The sequence below is a fragment of the Astatotilapia calliptera genome, chromosome 4 (genome assembly GCF_900246225.1).
Source record: "Astatotilapia calliptera chromosome 4, fAstCal1.2, whole genome shotgun sequence".
Classification (NCBI taxonomy): domain Eukaryota; kingdom Metazoa; phylum Chordata; class Actinopteri; order Cichliformes; family Cichlidae; genus Astatotilapia; species Astatotilapia calliptera.
The window spans coordinates 5317784-5335512 of NC_039305.1; the positions used below are offsets into that span (position 1 = coordinate 5317784).

The window sequence follows — 17729 nt, forward strand, 5'->3', positions numbered from 1 at the left end:
CCAACCCCAGTACCAGTCCGTGAGTCGTTTGGTACCGGGCTGTGAGAGTTGAGGCTCGGGTGTGAAATTTATGGTTTTCAGGGTTTTCATCGGTTTTTATCGTTATTTTTTATAGTTTTTATCATTAACTCGGTTTCCCTGGGTCTTTTCTGTGTGTTATGAATAAATCTTCTTTTGTTGGTACCGGTACTGGTTTTATTTTGTTGTATTTATCCAAAAAACCTTAAAGGCTGGGGGCTAGGCTTAAAGTTAGTGTGCTGAACAAGGAAGCTATAGCTAATAGAAAGACCTAACCTCCACCAATATGAGTCACTAAACTGGATCTTTCCACCTTCTATTTTAGGATTGGTTTACTGTTTGCCACAGCTTATCAAAGATATTTATCTCCAGTTTTGGTAAGTGAAATTCATTTTTTTTATATTAGTCTGTTACTTAGTTACTCACTGATTAGCACCCATATACTAGGGCCTGCTCAACAAGCCTCCTGGCATTCCCTCGTTTAAATATCATCACTTCAGGGTCCAAAAAGCAACTTAGAAGCATGCAAAAGGCTAAAGTTTGGGGATTAAAAAATGGTCACAAACCAGTTACTGATTACTGATATCCAGTCTACAAGTATGCACGGGGCAGGGTGAGGTAACTGACTGAAATATCCACAGTTTCAACTCAACTCAGGCGAGTTGTTGCATCTGTGAAGGTGCCCTTTAAGAACGAACACTGAGTAAAAGCGGATGCTGATTAAGTCACAGTGGGTGGATGACTAGCTCTATTAACGCAGAAAAGTACAATAATCTTCTGTCAAAAGTTAAAGATCTCAGCTGTTGTTCTGAGATTATTTCTGGCCGGTCCCACAGAACATTAATACATATGCATTACTTCAGCTTGCGTGGTCATCGGGGGCAGTAATGATCATCTGGTGATTTCATAACTCCGGTCAACACAAAGAAATTTCAGATGTATTAGTCACCGAAGTGCACTAAAAGCACCAACAAGTTCAGCCCACCCTGAAATCTGCAACCTAGCAAAGCAGCTCTGCAGCTTGGAGGCAAAAAGCAGACATCAAAAAGACGAAGCTTACTCTAAAATCCTGATATGACACAAATTTACCTCTCAGCACAGGTTAAATTCAGCAAAACCTGCTAGTCAAAACACAACTGGTACACCTCTGCCTGGAGGATAACTTCAGCAGCAGGCAGATCAGCTTCTAGACTGGAGGCAGCGAACCGTCACACATCGTCATCCTGCTGCATGAATCACTCACAACACATCACATCATCAAAGTATCACTGGAACTTATGAATCATCTGGGTAGATGGATACAGTATGTTACGATACAAACAAATCCCCTGCCAACATGTGCAGTATGTCTAAACAGTGAAGCAGCAGCGTCATAATGAAAAGGCTGTCAGCTCTCAGTGCCCCCTGGGAGGACTGACGAGACACATCATGCTCTTTAGCAAAGTACATAACCCCTCATTTCCTGAGCTGAGCTGCTCAGAGGCCAGTGGTAGAAAACAGCAGTAGTCATGTTTAAACCTTTATTTATCCACAATGGGACACTTTCTTGCATCATTCTGGTCACACTTAACAAGCAGCTGGAGCATCTAAACGTCTCTTTTGTCAATCCAAGTGCCCCAAAGTGCTTTTGTGTTCAACTCAAATGCCCCTCTGTTAGGTGGGGTACCACTGTGATGTGACCTCACCGTAAACGAACCCTTCCTCTTGTCCTGTGAGTGGCTAGGAGGCGTTTGTCTGTGCCCCTGCTGCTTAATGAATCTGTGCACACCACTGTGTCTTTTGATGAAACTGGCAGCTGCTCAGCTCAGGTATCAGTAACAGCTAGATGCATGGCAGCTCTTACCTGGGAGCGTCAAAGCTGTCGTAGGATCCCACAGTGTAATGGCGGAACAGTCTTTTGGCACGCTCTCCGCGGCTCTCTGTGAAACATGAAATCACACAGACATCAGAATAGTTTGACCTATATTAAATACATTTGCAGTTTCATTACATAACTGCTAATACTGTAATAATATGGAGCCATCTCTCTGGATTTTTGTCCCCAAGTCACCTGTAAGCTAAAATAAATATGCATATTAATCATGAAATAATTAGCTGACTAACTGACTGGTGTAAAAGCAATTGTATGAATGAATTTAATGAGTAGGTTAAAGAAATTAACGGGAACTTATTATGCTTATTTCCATTTAAATTTCACTTCTGTCTGTAACAAGCCATTTTAGCTCTTCTGATTGGCTTAACCTTATATTTAACCCTTAACCTTACTAGTGAAAACCGTGACTGTTGAATAGGACGTGAAATAAACACAAACCGAGACCATAACATCGCATTTGCAGGCGACTGATGAATACGAAAATCTAAAGAACTGGGACCTATAATAAATGCTTTGAGTTTTGAGATGGGCCCACACGCCCACAGAAATAGGTTACATACAGATTTGTACACCAGATAGATATATACATATATACACTATGATCACTATAGTAAGATACAAAGGCAAGAGTCGGAAAACTCAACTCTTAAAACTTTGACCACGCTAATATAGGCATATACCAATACATCATACATACAGTGTGTGGCAGGAAAAAAGTCTGCTTTAATTTTTAAGTAGTCATTTGTTTCCTGTCATCTAAAAAAACACTCATTCAAGTGTCCTGAAATGTCATTTGTAGTTCTGTACAGTAAAACAGTGACAAAAATCTGTGTTAGGGACTAATACTGACTTTTGACCAGGAGGCTGGGTTCAAGATAAAACAAATACTTGGAAAATCTTTCACTTTTGCTACAAGACTTGTCAAATTGGTTGAGCTCATATAGGCAGAAACAGAAAAGAAAGAAAGTAAAAAAGTTTGACCGACCTCTTTACTTGAAGGAATATTTTTTTATTCACACTTTGATAAATCCTGTTAACCAGTGTGTTGTTTGTCTGATCATCATTTCAAGGTCAGAGTCAAATTTTTAAGTCATTTTTTGACATACTTCTCACATACCTGTTTAACTAGAGCATCCAGTCGTATGAATTGTTAATCAATAAATGTTAGCATGCTAAAACATGTTTCTATAGCTAACTGTCCAGTCCACATGTTCTGTGCTTCACTTCCTGGTCACCTCTTGATAAGATTACTGTAATGTCATTCTCTCTGCTCATGTTTTATACACCTTTGTTATTTTGTGGTGTTAATGTGGATCTTGTTAATTGTGTCTTGTATAACAATTAAATGTCATTACCATTAAAATAAATCAGCACAGCATAAGCATGATAAACAAAGGTGAAGATGGGAACCATATCTACTACATATCATACTTACCACTACATGCTGATAGTGTTAGCTGTTGCGTTTTGTGGTCTCTTAGTTCTTCTTTAACTATATTGAATATTTCCCTAAAAAAGCATGTCTATCACATTGGTGATTATAGTCAAAGTGAAAAATTGAGCTGGTCTTGCATAAGGTGAAAGAAAAAAAACATTTTATTTACCACTTAAAATAGGATATGGTGTATAAGAAGAAAGTGTTAAACAAGAACTAAGGCATTGTAAGCGGACTCTCCGTCAATCTGCGGATGGTGGTGCTTTGAGCTAAATGTTAATGTGGTTATTTTAACAATGGCAGGGAGCGAGCATACAAAGGTGATGCAGACAAGAAGGGAACAAACAGACTAAATACACAAAATATAAGGCACAGGCTGTTGCAAAAAAGAAGAAAAGGCAGACGCAAACTGCTTGAGGAACTAACCTTCCAAATAAAACAGGATGGAAAACACAAACGGAGACCATATGATGCATGTGATGATTCATATTTACCAATAATCTAAAAATAGCCCTAAAATTGAAAAATCCCATGCTTATGATGCTAAATGTTCTACAAACCACCCTTAAAATTCAACACCATAAGTTTTTGATCTAGTAACGGATCACAAAACAAAGGTTTCAAATACAAATAAGCTGTATACTCAGGGAGGGTAAATGCAAAACTGAAATGTTTTCTCAGCACTTTTTTCCTCCTGTGCATTTGTGAGTGTGCGCCACAGCTGGTCGTCCTCACCTGATCGGTTGTCTTGGCTTCGAAGCATCACTTCCTCCACACAGTCAGAGGGAAACCATCCCGTGCGACCTCTGACCGTCCCCTCCCAGTAACCGCCCTCGCCAACACTCAGTACTAAAGACGGGGACAGGGAAGAGAAATATGTTAAGAAAAAAAAGGTGACACAACCAACACAAACACACACAGACACATCGATGAGAAATGAACGCACACAAAAAGACAACAAGTACAGACGGAAAAAAAATAAATGTGGACACACACGTGGACATGCAAACCTCCTACATACTCACCAAGACATACATACCTGGCGACACCTTAGACTCACTCACAAACACACACATATTCATACCTGCAGACATTAAATACAAACATATATAGAGACCTTACACTCATGTCAGGACATGACCATCTAACAAACTCATCTGACGACACTGTGGACTGGATTTGGATTTGGCCCACGAGACAGAGAAGCTGCCTTTACAGCAGGGCCCTCATTTATAAAACACTCACGGCTCAAAGCAAAAAAACACTTATAAGCAGTTATTTATAAAGCCATACTTTGATGAGGAAATGAGCTCATCTCTGGGCAAAGTCGGAGCATTGCATTCGCCAGCCGCAGATTTTGTCTTTGCTGCAACACGCTATCGAGCTCTTTGTCAGGCAGTCCTTGAAGGTTTCACGGCAGTTCACGAAACAGTCACGCCCTTAAATCTATCGATTTGTGTTTCTGGACATGAATCTGGTGTTGTTCATGAATCTGTCTGTGCATGTTCAAGTATATGAACTTATTATTTTTGACTTTTAAAGGTCAAAAAAGTCCACATTTGGAGGATGGAAGGGTTACCGGGGGAGTGAATCGTATCACCCGTCACACCACAGACACAGTTTGAGTCGTAAACCTGACAGATTTTTACACTTCATTTGTTTTATTTAAACAATTCAATCGTTTAAAATTAACTTAATTATCATTAAACTGACTTGGTTAGGTTTATGTAATAGTTTAAAGCAGTGGTCCCCAACCCCCGGGCTGATCCGTGAGTCGTTTGGTACCGGGCCGCACAAGTTAAAGCTCGGGTGTGAGGTTTATGGTTTTCAGGGTTTTTATCGTTAACTCCCTGGGTCTTTGTAGTTGTGTGTCTTATTTTGAAAGAAATATTTACATGTTACCATAGCGTCCAGGGAGCGTTAAAGGGCTGAGGGGAGGATGTTACTCTCAATGTTGTTGGCACATTGTCAGGAGGGCGCTGCTAATGAAGTTACACAATTACACAGTGAATTCGCATTTATTATTATATTTACAAAATACCACAGTTTTTGTGTTAGCCATATCATTTTTTTTTTTTTGTTGTATTTATCCGCAACACATCAAAGGCCGATCCGTGAAGATATTGTCTGACATTATGCTGGTCCGTGTAGCAAAATAAGTTGGGGACCGCTGGTTCAGAGTAATACTTAAATAAATGTAGCCCCCGCTGTTTCAACATGGATATTTTTTGCATGTCTCTAACACTTTGATCTCGGTTTAAAGTTTGGGTGGACTGCAGTAGGGCTGCCACAAACGATTATTTTGATAGTCGACTAGTCACCGATTATTTTTGCGATTAGTCGACTAATCAGATCATCATCCATTGGACGTACAGCGTACAGCTTATTGCACCAGCAGCATCTGCTCTTATATAACTATCATTAGCTTACAGCTTGAAGTGTTTGTGCTAACTAAAAATAAAGACAAGATGGTAGTTTATTAATTTTTAATGAAATTTGCAGATTGTTTCGGTGAAGTTTAATAAACTCCTTGCTTTCTAAAATATAACAGGACACCGGAGTATATTCTCCAGCGTCTCACACTTCTGATAATCAGCTGTCTGCTTGACAGTTTTAGCTGTGCAAAAACTATAACTTTAATCTCAGCCAAACCGATTTACTCAGGAACAAATAAAATACTAAAGAAAGCCAAACAATAACATTTTTAAGTTATCTAAGTGACTTATATATATGTTTAACCTGACTAGCAAAAGACAGCGGTGGGTTTGAAAACGATTTGCCGGGAGTCCGGTGTTCTCACGGCTCTAGTTAGCCTTGCCCCCGCCTAGCTAACGAGCTAGTGGGTAACAGACGTCTCCGAAAACGTCGGAGCGCTTTTGAAAATATGTGGTGTCTTGATAAACTGAGCAGATATTTGAGGTTTACACAGCTACATTCTCGCCTGAAAATATGTTAAACGTTTATTTTGTGACCCAGAAAGAATAATAAGAGTAAAGTTAAAACTAACTAGCTGCCGCCATTGTTGACAACTGCACTGGGCTGCGCTATGAATTCTGGGACACAGCTTCTTCTTCTTCGGGGTTTAACGGCAGCTGGCATCCTTGTACATGCAGTGCTGCCATCTTCTGTTTCAGTCCGTTATTACACTCTTAAATCCTACTACTCATTCCTGCGTCCTTTGTGATCTTACAAAGCTTCAAACGATGCGTCGACTATTAAATTAGTCGTCGACGATTTTAATAGTCGACATAATCGTGACTAGTCGACTAATCGTGGCAGCCCTAGACTGCAGTAAAATTATCTACAGTCATTCATTGTCCTTAATGGACGACAGCTGAAAGTTCTCCAGGTATTCTAGTCTGAGCAACTCAGGCTTCTTCACTGTCACCAGAGGATGGCTCCTCCTGACTGTAGTGAATGTCTCATTTTTCTCCAAAGGTTGTGGAGTTCCATCCATTTCAAAGTCTCTGTTTTCTCAAGATCCATCTGTAGTTTGGTTGAGAACGCTCACCAACTCCCAGCTACAGTGGATATCAAAGGGCTGATACTGTAATCCCAACTCTGTAGCCTGACACACATTTTTAGCCACTGTAGCCACTTTTTTTTTGTTTTGTTTGGATCCTGCAAGCTGTGCAACATAAGCTGGATGCAAATAACAAAAGCTGAAAAGCTGAAAGAAGAACAAATATTGAACTTGCTTGTGTTGTTCTGTGCCTTGATGAATGTATTTGTAGTCATTTGTTTGGCATGTTATACATATCAATAAAACCTTGATTAGGCAGTAGTATATTAGGTTCCGCTAATACTCTGATGGATGCATCATCTGCCATCCGTCATCAGTTAGCTAAATAATGTTAATGTAAAAGCTGTCACCTCTGATCTTGTTAAAGCCTTACAGTCAGCAGCTTATATATTAGAAGGAACTTTTGGGGCTATGCCAGACTCCCAGAGATTTCCAGTAAAATGAGCTCATGTGACATCATGTTACGTTAAATGGTTTCTGCAGTGTTGCTTTTCATGTCTTAAATGTGCTTTTCTTGTGCGCCTATTAAAGATACCTCTTGTGGAGCTTGTGCTTTCTTACAGTCTCTTTGAGTCAAGTACCAGGTGAGAAACAGCATCACTAACTTTGAGTTGACATGGAAGACAAAATGTTTTGACTGTCTGCCACACAAACCTTCACATGATGTGAAAATGGAGTTACACTCACCTTTGACCCTGTCCCCCTTGTTGAAGCTGATTTCTCTCTCCCCCTGTGCAGAATGTGATCGAGTGGCTATAAAAACACGTCCTGGGACGGCGCTGTACAGGCGTCTTCGCTGTCCCGCAGTTTGAACCGTGGTGGTGGCTGGGCCAGGCCTGAGAGGGGAGGAGGATTTGAAACTGCAGTTTAAGGTTCAGGAACCTCTGTAGCATTTTATGTCCAGGACTGAGCTGCTGACTGAGCCCTTGGTACATCAAATGAAACTTTCTGGGACTCAAGTGACTTAAATTATTTTGAGAAATTAGCTACTTTGTTTTACAGAAAGAAAGAAAAAGTCACCATTGAACTGTTTAGTTTACGTGTTTATTTCTATGACTTTTCAGGGAGCTGTTATAAACGTTCCCTAAACATTGTGTGATTTCTGTTGAATGTGACTTTGTTCTTTAACATAAAAATTAAGAATTGGCTGAATTATCAGAATTATTATTGATCTGAATGACTCTTAGTTTCCATTTTCAGAGAATACTAACAAATACTAACAATACTACACCAAATGAACCATATTCAACTCCTTTCATGGCTCTTTAAGAACGTGACTCACATAATCCACTTAAAAGAGTTTAACATCTGTCACCCAGCACAAAAGCCTCAAAAGCACTTCGATTGATCCATCTGAATCTGCAGGAAGTGGAAACAAAGCTCCTGTTTAACAGCACTTTGTCCTCCGACTCCTCCACTCACCCCTGTCTCCGACTCTGCCTGCTCCGGTCCTCTTTGTCTCCGATCCTCCCACGGGAAGGAGAGCGTGTCCGTGCCCCCCTGGGACTGCTGGAGCTCCGCAGGGTTCCTGTATGCTTGTAGCCCTGTCGGTCAGAGAAGGAAAGGTGAGAAATCTCAAATATGACCTACTTTAATGACATTTAACATTTTTCTGGGCTGTAAACCTAAAGAGGATAACAATAAGAACTGGTGATTAATCTTCTGCTCCAAAGCACATACTATATAAAATGTGAGAAGATAAGGCCCTGCAATTAGCAGTATTCACCACTAGAGGTTGATAAAGGTCATCCCCTGCGTTATATTGTGCACATGTTCCATCATGTTGGAAATGGGTGTTTTGCAGGCAAGCAGTAAGTTTAAAGAACCCATATATAAATCCCCTTCCAATTAGACAACAAGCTCCACATCCCATGACCAACCCTGCAGAATGGAGCAGAAAAAAATACTAGCTCTGATGGATTAAACTATGTTTGATGCACTTGTGCACTTAGAAATGCTTGCTGTGTGCTTTGCATCATTCATTTCAACAACACAAGTTGCTAAAATGTTTTAAGCTTTGAGATACGGCTGTTTTATCAACTGCTGTCTCCATTGTTGGTAAAAAAAAAAATAATAATAATAATCTGAGCTTTCTAATTAAAACGAGTAAAACATCCAGTAAAAATCTCTCTGAAAAACGAAAAGGTTACAAAATCGACCCATAGGTGTTTCCTGTGTCGATAATTTGAACTCTGACCTCCTCACACAGAGACAAACACAGACACCTGCACAGAGACGATGTTGGTGCCCGGGGCGTTGGGCACTGCCATCCAGTCTGGAAGGTTCATGCTGCTGTCGCTGTTGGCTCTGAGGAAGGGATGAGGAGGTATTGTCAGCGTCCGGGAGCTCTCCCGCCTCTGGGGGGCGTACTTTGGAGACTCCACAAAGGGGACTAGGGGAGACAGAAGAGATTTCATTCTTCTTTTCATATCATCCTACAAACCGTGATGCATGTTTCTTTACACTCTCCATCCACATGCTACTTCTTTGTATTTAAATTGTTATTGGCCCTTGCTGCTGAAAGAAGTCCTGCTAATTTAAGGTTAAGTAAGAGAGCCTGTGTGTTGTGTTAGCTTAAGAAAAACACCTTGCAGAACAAATCTGAGACCAGACATCAGTTATAGCACTTACCCACATCTGTGGCTCTGTGGTTTTTGATTATTTCTCCCAGCTCAAAATGGCCAGACATAACAGCCACCTGATGAACAAAACGCGCACACACACACACACGCACACACACACACACACACACACACACACACACACACACACACACACACACACACACACACACACACACACACACACACACACACACACTCCTTATGTTTAAGATAACTCTAATTAGGATGAGCAATATAGCCTCAAAATTATATAATGATATTTCAGAAGTATAGGGAAAAAAATTATTGAACACTTTATTTATTATTATTTATAAGTCTAAGTAAATGAAGGGCATTTTCCATCCTCTTTCTTCAGTGACGTGCTCTCATTAACGACACATTTTCTGATATGAAGTGTGAATGCACAGTAGTGACGCATCATTATCATAATAACAGAGAAAAAGTCATATTTAAGCACAAAGGAGCTTTGGTGGTGTTTTCCCTGGAAATTTAAGTAAAATTAATATCTTAATATCTTAGTTTAATAATTATAACAGTGTCTGCACAACACATTACTTAATAAAACTGAAAAATAGTTTCTACCTGGGATCTTATAGTTTTAAGCATGTACTAAAAGTTAGTGTGGGATAAATAAGGATGCTTTTGAACAATGAATCATGCAAAGCTACTTAAGCAGAGCACTAGATGAAACTATATTGGAATTGGAAATTAGCAATATTAATTTAAAAAAAATTATAGAATGAAAATTGATAAAGTAAATAAAATTAAAATAAATAATTATTTATTAAATAGAATTAATAGAAAATCATTACATAAAAACTATATCTCTGATGCATAAAATTTAAAATTATATTTTGTTTTCCTTTGGGAGTAATTTTCTTAGGTATCTATGATGGTTTTATCTTGTGCAAGTCAAAGGTAAATAGACAGTTTGCTCAAATTATTACCGTTCTGTTGCTTTTACTAGTATAAAATGTTTCTTCCATGTTTTCTTTCATGTTCTTTGTGTGTTCGAGTGTTACAGAAACATCTTTTCTGAATTAGCTGTTTTCCCTTTTCTGGAGCTTATATATATATATATATATATATATCCATATTTAGGGGTCACGTGCATTTCCAACACCTGAGACATCTGTATGCACTGCAGCACAGTGCTGGCCTGAAGTGAAATTAGGCACTAGCACTTTATACTTTATGCTATGCTAAGTTAATAAGACAATAAACCACACCATGCATAATTACCCAGCCAGACACTCAGCATTTACCTGAAAGGGGGTTTGCCCGCTGTTATTCTTTGTGTCTTTATTTGCTCCCCGGTAGAGCAGAATTCGTGCACAGCTTTCCTGTAACAAACAGCATTGATTAACGTATCTTTAATGCAAGTGCAATACAAAGGGCAGGATTCTCTACTGGCATTCCCCTGTGCCATCATTGCTTTTACTTAGTTTGTTGATGAAAACAAAAGCAGGTTGATCTTTTTTAAAAACACAGTTTTAAAGATCATTGCATCAAATTTCGGTACAGTCGGGGGAAGGCGATACTTGATTTGTACTCTGTGAAATACCTTGTTGTATAAAGCACAGATGTGCAAGGCAGTGTTTCCAGAGGCATTCTGGGAGGAAGAATCCGCCCCGTAGAATAGGAGGTGCTCCAGATGCTGGGAGTTACCATTCTGACAGGCCTGAGAATGAAAACAGTTTGGTAGTAAGACCGAAAGAAAGAGCGAAAGCAAGGCGTCAAAGAGGAAAGATTTATGTGGTTGTTTAATAGAGAGAAAAGAGAGACGGGGGGGCAAGCAAGGGTGAAGAGGAGACGATGGCCAAAGGTGGCAGTAACACCAAATTTAATTAACACAACCTCCAAACTCAGGGGCAATAAAACACTGACAATACAAATATACACAATACAGTATGACAGTAATAAAGTCATTGCTAGAAAAACGAGCAGCATTATACACGCAGACACAATGACCCACGTGATTTACTTATTTTTTTAATTTAAAGTGAGAAAAAAGTCAACATGTTAAAGTACATGTGATGTAAGTCACAGTATTTTGAATAACTGTTTTATTTAATATAATAATATAATAGAATCCATGTACTTCACTGATCTTGAAGTCAAAGCTTTTTAAATCGTTTTTGCCTGAAATATCAACTGTGTCTCAAACATGCTTTAAACATTTTTCACTTATTATACAAATAAATAACCCACTCATTTATCTTGCAGCTATTACATATCATAGCCCTAAGCTAGGTTATTTTATCTCTTCAGATTTTTTTATTTGCTTGTAATGTTAATTAATTTTTAATTTTTGTTTAATTTATGGTCAAACCACTGGTTCTTATAGGGCACTTTTCTGTACATAGCACTGTAACAGATGATCCTATACAAATAACAGTGGGCCACCTTTACAGGCTAAATTTAAAATTCAAGCATATCATTAACTGTTATCTCATCATTATAGAGAAATGAAGCCACAGTTATAGAAATGCAAGAATATTTGTCTTCGACGGCAAAGTGTACAAAACAGGAGAGAGATTTTCTGAAGGTGCGTAAATATATTAATGTACTCAACGCAAACCAGGACAGCTGAGTCACAGCTGAACACATTTCCATTTGTTTTGCTATTTTCAAGTAAAATTGTGCTTTAAAGACAGCCTTGTGACCTCATGAATTTCTTCTTTTTGGCTCCAAAGAGAGGGGTGAGGGGTATTTCCTTAAGTGTGGTTTGCATGGGCCTTTACGCTCCAAATTCAGTGCCCCGTTCAGTCATGCTGCTGCGACTGCTGCAGACTCACTGAGCTATTATTAACCGAATAATTGACATGAGTTAATTTATCAGTGATGTGGTTGTGTGGCTTAATTTTTTTCATTGTTATAAAAGTAAAAAAAAAAAAGTTAAAAGTCAGGAAAAACTGCCAGGCTGACCTATAGCACGCTATACACTCAAAACAGAAAACATGGTGTTAAAAAAAAACCTCAATGCATTTAATACTGACATGCAAAATTTTGCCCTCATATTATTAAAATTGCTCGAGTTACAGTCTCCTGGAGTACACAGGGCTCACAATGCTTAATCCCTCATTTCTTAAACCACTTTTACATTTAACCACATTTAAGCTCTATAAACTTCACACTCTACATGACAGAAATCGAAATGGTGCAGTTTTTGATGTCTTTCTGTCTCTATAATATATCCCATGATGCTGACGCTCAGTCATGATTAATAAAATGAGATTTAGGGTTGATATTGTGGAACTTGAAGTGAATGTAAAATCAATTTGGTTGCAGTTTTTTGTGTTTTGGCCCAGAAAACGTTATGAGGATCTTTCCTCTATTAATGAAATTTTGAGTATTCAAATATACTGACAAATATAGCAAACTAAAGAGTGCAAAATTTATCCCCGTTATATCACAAAATATTCATGGTTTAGCATCCTCTCATTGAATGTACAACAGTTATTATGGAAAAGTAACAGCTGATTGCTAGAGGCGGGCTGACTTAATGTGAAATTACCCTGCACCCAAATGCAACAGAACAATCTTCAATCTGTCAGACATGAAATAAAATGCAGCTTCTTTTAGTGGCCTCGTCCAAAAATCTTAATAGTGTTGAATTTATGAGTCAAATCATACTTAACGCACACACACCAACAGTTTCTTTTGGAGTCCCTGTCTGACAAATAGAGCTGAGGAGACAGATGCTTACGCAGTGAACACACTGAGATGAACAAGCTGATACCTTCATTTTTCCTCGCGGCCTTCCCTGTCCACTTCACAGCTGTTACATGAGGCCACTGAAGCAGGATGGGTAGGATGTGATGTGAAAGGTGAAGTGTTTCATGGCATGAATGGGTTTTGACGCAGACACACACTGGAACACAGAGTAGACTGGTACATTACAAAAAGTGATGTGGCATACTTCTGCAATATGAACAACAAGAACATGAGCTCCGAAAGTCCAGACGCCTTTTTCTGGTGCTTTCACATCTCAGCTCCCAAATAGATGTAAATCAGGCCACTGACCTCATTAGAGTTTGTTTCAAGGATCCTCAAACAGAAAGTTTTACAGTTGATTTGGTGTTTTCGCTTTTATTGAAAACACAGGAGATTAACTGTATTTATTTTGTCCTAGATTTGCTTGAGGTGACTTATTTTTTTTAAAAAGTGTTTACCTGATGTGTTTCATCCCAGCCGTTCTCGTCCCTGATGCCCAGTTTGGCGTGATGGTAAAGCATTGTTTCGCAGCAGGAGGTGTCGCCCCCTGTCAGCACAGTGTGGTAAAGAGGCGTCAGCCCTCGCCGGTCCTTATAATCTGGGGACGCCCCCAGAGAGAGCAGAACCTGTATGATGGCACAAAAGAAAAAAACCCCTCATGCTGAAGCCTTTGTTAAACTCTGACAGTAATGATAAAGATAAATTACTAAGATAAATAGCAATGATTTAAAGGGGACATGTTTGAAAATAATCCACTAGACCCAAAGCTATTTCCACTTTGTTTGCGTCCAGAAGAACATAATTATATTAAAAATTAATTAACGTCAGTCTTTTAAATGCCAAAAACTAACTTTAGAAAAATAAAGAAAACCTCATTTACGAAATGTTACACACTTGGTCGATAACGGATAAGATAAGAAACACTAGAAAGTCTAGCGTACATATAAAAAAATGTTTGGAGACACTATCTGAATCTATAAAAGATTTGAAAGCCAGTTTGAATGATAGATTCTCATCAACCATGCACTGTCTCTAAGAAGCAAATGATTTGATACAGATTCCCATGTAAGAGGACATTTGTTGTTGTTGTCTTTTGTTTCTGTGTTTTCCTTCGTTCCTTTTTTGCACCAACACAGAGAGACCACCGGTGCCTGTTTTCTTCGCAGTCACTTTCAGTGATTTTGGCATCAGAACAGGATAAGCACTGCTCCTGGCTGACGAGCGGACATGCCTTTTTAAAATCAGCAATTGCTTCACAGTCCGCCATTTTTATTTAGTCCCCAGAGTAGCTTCTGCCAGCTTTAACTTTAAAATGTCTCAGCCATAGGCGTTGCACACCAAATGTTCAGTTGTTGGCTGCAAGAGTGAACGCAAGAGTCCTTATGCGCTCCCTGTATCTGAGCTACTGAAGACTGAGAACTGGAGTGGAGTACTGTAATTCTTGATTTTCACTGTGCAACAACAACAAAAAAAGAAAATCCTTACCCCTAGCATGTTGTGTGGCTAATGTAGCTAATGTAATGATGGTGAACGCAAAGACAGAGAGGCCACCGGGAAAGGCAGGCAAGTTCTTGGGGACTGAGGGCAAACTAGAGAAATGTGCCAAGTTTGCAGTGACAGTACGAGAGGCCTGACTTCCTGAATGGTTGCGTGATTCTGTCTAAACCTAACGATATCAGTGAAAGCCTCTCATCATCTTTCTGGGAGTGAAAAAAGAAAGAAGAAAAAAGAAGAAGAGGAGAAATAAGCCAAGACAGATTCAGCACAGCAGTAATTGACTTGTTAGCATTCATATCAGGCTAGGAGAACATATACAGTAATGTTTACAGTTTACACAACACTTCATAAATGATCGACTTGGTTTTTGGCATTGACTCCAAAATAAACATGGTTTCCTCCATTTATGGATTAATGTTTTATTTATTTATAGGACTGTTGTTGCTGCTGCTGCTGTCAGATTATTTATGTCATGATACTGATAGAGTCTGGTTGGTTTGGTTTACCTAGATCACCAACAAACTGGAACCATGACTGTCCACAGCCTCATATCGAAATGTAGAAATGCAGACCAATTTGAAACCAAAGAACACAGACTTTAATAAAAGTTACTGCAAGACTAAAACTATATATTGAATACTTACTAAACTAGTTTTAGTAATCTGTCAAGATTTATGTCAAATTTATGAACAGAAATAGCACGAGGAAGCATTTGTGCAAGTGTGCATTGTCAAAATAAAGTGCTCTGCATGAATAATATTAGCTTTCAGAACTCAGAAATCTTATTATAAAAATTACCTTAATATTGTAATAAGAAAAGCAAAAACTAATATTAAAAACTTCTACATTCGTTTAAAATAATAAAAACTAAACTTCAAAGTCACTCTTAAAAATAACCAAAGATTAAACTGCGAACTATAAAAACATACAACTGTGTCTTAGCTCCTTCCTTTATTAGCATTTCATTAATGGTGCACATGTTTATGCTAATTATATACACATTTCCATTTATATTTAGTGTTTATGTGTTTTGGGCATTTACATGTTTGAATGTTTACATATACACCTTTCAAAACAATAATAATAATGTGTTGACTCCACCTCATTGGTTTTCCCACATCTACCTAAGTCTAGGACTTCCTGGCTTCTGATTGGTCTGTAGAGTCACATGGGGAATCCGAACAAGGAAGTTGTTGTGCTGAAGTGGGCCAATAGCATAACTGCTGCTAAGAAAGTTATCCGTCTCCGTGTATGGAGTTAAATCAGGGCCACGCTGTTTATCTTAATTGAGAGAGATTTATTATCGTATAGAAACCCTCATGTCACACAGTTTTAATGAAAACATTGTGCTTTGTGTAACTTAAAAGATCCTACAGGAGTTTTTTTCTTATTATTATTTTTGGCTCAATTTCTGTTCAAACACCTATTCCCAGTTGATGCTTCTTAAAGGGCTACACTTACACTTAAATCTGAGGTTACAATACGTAACTAAAGTCATTCTGCCTTGTTTTCTTCTTGAAAGGGCGTAGGCAGCTTATTTCTTTTCAAGACACGAAACTAGTCCATTTTTATCATGGAAGAATTGGCAATCTGCACTGTATTTTGAGCCAAAACTTGCTCCAACTAGTTAAATATATAGAATGTAGAACCTTTAAAACCTTCATCAAGTAAAACAATAGTACAGTAGGAAGGAAAAAATATATCTTGATGATAGTTTCCTAATTCAAGTTGAGGAATATTCATAGAATTCAAATCAGGATGGAAACTCATAGCTGGGGGTTCAGAGAGGTCACGTTACACCCCAGGCTGGGGAAAATGATGTATTCAATCAGAGTCTGATGTAAACCTTTGTGCAGTTTAGCAGAGTTTCTTTCCTTTGTGGAAAACATAGGCTCTAACAATGTTAACGCTTGCAATTATCTCCCCCAATGAGGTTCTCGTCTACAGCTACCTGTATTCTCAGCAATTTGAGAGCTGAAAATCTGGATAAACGCCTAAAATGTAAATGTGTCAAAACCAGGCAATCTGGATGTTAACGCCTCTCTTTCTCTCTGGCTGAATCAAATAATAGAGTTATTTGTTTGCATATTGTGTGTGGGTGGGTGTGGATCGCTGAGTGGGAGGGTCTTTTTGTTCGGGCTTTAGCTTGTTTAGATATACAGCAACGCAAATGAAGAGAATACAGTGTCACTTTCAGGGCAAATATCCATCTTGCAAGATATACACCCTGTTCTAGGTTGATGTTTTTTCTCTTTTTGTTACATAATACATGCAAAATCATCACTTTCCACAGGCAGATAGCAGTATGAAAGGACTCCAACATATGCAAATGTTTACCAGCAGGGCTGTATGGTGGTGGCCTCGAACAGCCTTGTGTAGCGGTGTGAGTCCATCTTTGGCACGGAAGTCAATATGAGCTCCTCCATCCACCAGGACCCGGATGGCCTCTCCTCCACCTGGCTCACACTGCACTGCCAGGGTCAGAGGAGTCTCTAAAGAACACACACAGAGACACACATATGCAGCTTTATTTAAATGGGACTGTTATAGAGCAGGGAGTTCACAGCTGATTTGCTGGAGAACAGTAGCTCTTTCCAAACTCCTGAGACAGAAACAAACATTTAAAAAAGAAACATTTAATGCATTTTAGTTTTTATGGTTATGATTTAACAATTGAATGACGTGTGAGGTGAAAAAGAGTTTGTGCATCACAGTAATGAAGCTGAGAAAGTGCAGCAAATGCCTACACATCTAACCTACAATTTACTGATAATCATGTAAAGTTCTTGCGTTTTCCATGTATTTTCAAACCAAATCTTCTGTCTGTGTAATCTTATTGTACCTTTAGATCTGGGCAGATCCTGTTTCCATGTAAGGAAAAACATGCAATAAAGAGGATTTAATGAAGTAACTGCACATACATAAATGTGCACAACTCACTTTGGAGATGACCATCAATCCTGCAATTACATGATGCTGCCCGTCCAAAAACTCTTCCTATGCAAAAGAGTTGAGCAACTAAACTTGGCACACAGGTACATC

The 17729-nt window shown here is 38.8% G+C and overlaps 1 protein-coding gene across 6 annotated transcripts in view; it reads right to left on the reverse strand.

The window, feature by feature from the left end:
* Window positions 1–17729, reverse strand: part of shank1 (SH3 and multiple ankyrin repeat domains 1) — a 104748-nt gene that overhangs the window by 32550 nt on the left and 54469 nt on the right. For all 6 annotated transcript variants that reach the window (XM_026164160.1, XM_026164163.1, XM_026164162.1 and 3 more), the window contains exons 6-15: window positions 17025–17179; window positions 13649–13816; window positions 11038–11154; window positions 10739–10816; window positions 9481–9547; window positions 9075–9241; window positions 8272–8393; window positions 7537–7685; window positions 4062–4175; window positions 1862–1937 (exon numbers count right to left, since the gene is read on the reverse strand). In XM_026164160.1, the coding sequence (XP_026019945.1) occupies window positions 1862–1937; window positions 4062–4175; window positions 7537–7685; window positions 8272–8393; window positions 9075–9241; window positions 9481–9547; window positions 10739–10816; window positions 11038–11154; window positions 13649–13816; window positions 17025–17179 (1213 nt within the window). The remainder of the gene's footprint in view (window positions 1–1861; window positions 1938–4061; window positions 4176–7536; window positions 7686–8271; window positions 8394–9074; window positions 9242–9480; window positions 9548–10738; window positions 10817–11037; window positions 11155–13648; window positions 13817–17024; window positions 17180–17729) is intronic.